Consider the following 1,798-nt stretch of genomic DNA (forward strand, 5'->3'; position numbering starts at 1 on the left):
TTCGTAACAAAGAAAACACCATGGATTCGAAAGTATGATATCAACATTTACTCAAATTAGTAGAAATTGCAAATGATCATCATAGATAATAGGGCCATGATTAAGAATAGTTCACTTAGAAGACCCATGCTAATTGACCATGAAACCATGATAGCTTACATTCCAAATTGAAACAACAAATGGAAAAAAGCAATAGCTCTGAACAATGTAGAAAAACTGTAGAATCGGGCTATTTCTTTTCTGGATATGTTTAACTACGATCCTTCCAAAATAGATGCGCCAATCTACATCGTCTGCGAATTGGGTGTAGAAGGTACTGCACTGTACGACACAATTATCAATACTTGATTCTTCAGAGTAAGGTTCAGGAAAAAAAAACTACATTGCTCAGACTTCAGATACGATAAGCAATATCTCAAGATTGCTTCCCTTAGATAATTCCTATTACAACTTGGATGTCTCCCTAAGACACGCTGTAATCAATGTTGTGAATAAGACATTCTGATTTAACATGACATCCTGACAAGCTAACAACATAAAACAAACAAATACAAAAACACCAATCAAAACGGTGTTCTTCAAATGCGGACTCCATTGTAATATCTACTGAAGAACTGAAGGGCATTAGCAGGATATGTACAATCAGGAACTGAAAAGGGGTCCTTGCTGTCCGTATATATGTATAGCGCTGCAACATCCAAAATTCAGGCAATGTAGGCACAAAAGTTTCCTTCAGGCCACAAAAACCATCCTATTGCCTAGCCAGCAGTAGATATCTCGCTCGGTGTTGAACAGATGCACGAGCAATCAGTTTCATTAGTGCCTCTTTCAACTAGGCGTTTGTTCCGGTTAATCAACAGCTTGATAAGTGGTGCTTTCATGGAAACTTGGCGCCATATTTGATTCACTGGTCCATTCAGATCTTCATACTCAAAGTAATGTTTTACCTGCAACAAATATCCAAGGTTCAGCAAATAAACTACTAGCTAACGGACAAATGTGTATGGACATGCATTTACACTCCTCTGAAACTGAATCGTCATACAATTCCTTGAGTTTCTTGCAAATAAGATTGACATTTCACATGTCATTGCATACCAAACCAGATTGAACTCTCCCGACAACAGCAGTTGATCTTACGTAACATAACAGTTCGGTGGTTTTGTCGCCAAAACTATATACTCCCATCACTGAAGAGCATAAAATATTCCATACACGATGACCCATGACCCAAAAATACCTTCTAAACAAAGCGACTTAGTTTGCCAAGTAATTCCAAATAGCTGCTCATCCATGGAGTAGTTTCTACTAAATGACAGAAAGAAATAAATGGTGATCTTTCCTTGCAAAAATGCAACAAGCAGCCAAGTGTCCCGTGCTAGTAAATGTAAACAGTATAACCAGTTTCTCGACAATAAAATATTTAAATCAAACACCTCTGCAGTTACGTTATTCAGCTTCTAATACATTTAATATGGTAATTATAGTACTTCACACTTGTTTTTGGTTAAGTTGGCTTGTCCAGATGAAGTGACTATACTGACAGACCCATTATCAAGTCCTCAAAGGTCTATCGATATGGAGGGTTCCTTGCATCTCATCTTGGTCATCTGAAACTAACTGATCTTGCATGTCAGCATGCTGCTATCCATAGTTTTTATGGTGTTAAAATCTCGTCGTTATGGTGACTATATAATGGTGTGGCGGCCTCCGAGCCCAGGGTGCCGGCCCTTGCAACAGAAGTTGCATGTGGCATCCGCCAGAGGCATGGCATCCTGTTGGCGCCCAAATGGTGAGG

At 39.0% G+C, this 1,798-nt stretch overlaps 1 protein-coding gene across 1 annotated transcript in view; it reads right to left on the bottom strand.

The window, feature by feature from the left end:
* Positions 1-327: 327 nt before the first annotated feature.
* Positions 328-1,798, bottom strand: part of LOC119363292 (probable arabinosyltransferase ARAD1) — a 5,599-nt gene continuing 4,128 nt past the window's right edge. Inside the window, exon 3 of the mRNA XM_037628613.1 lies at positions 328-947. Within this exon, the coding sequence (XP_037484510.1) occupies positions 759-947 (189 nt within the window). The 3' untranslated portion in view covers positions 328-758. The remainder of the gene's footprint in view (positions 948-1,798) is intronic.

Source organism: Triticum dicoccoides, chromosome 2B, assembly GCF_002162155.2.
Source record: "Triticum dicoccoides isolate Atlit2015 ecotype Zavitan chromosome 2B, WEW_v2.0, whole genome shotgun sequence".
In the NCBI taxonomy this organism is placed as follows: Eukaryota; Viridiplantae; Streptophyta; class Magnoliopsida; order Poales; family Poaceae; genus Triticum; species Triticum dicoccoides.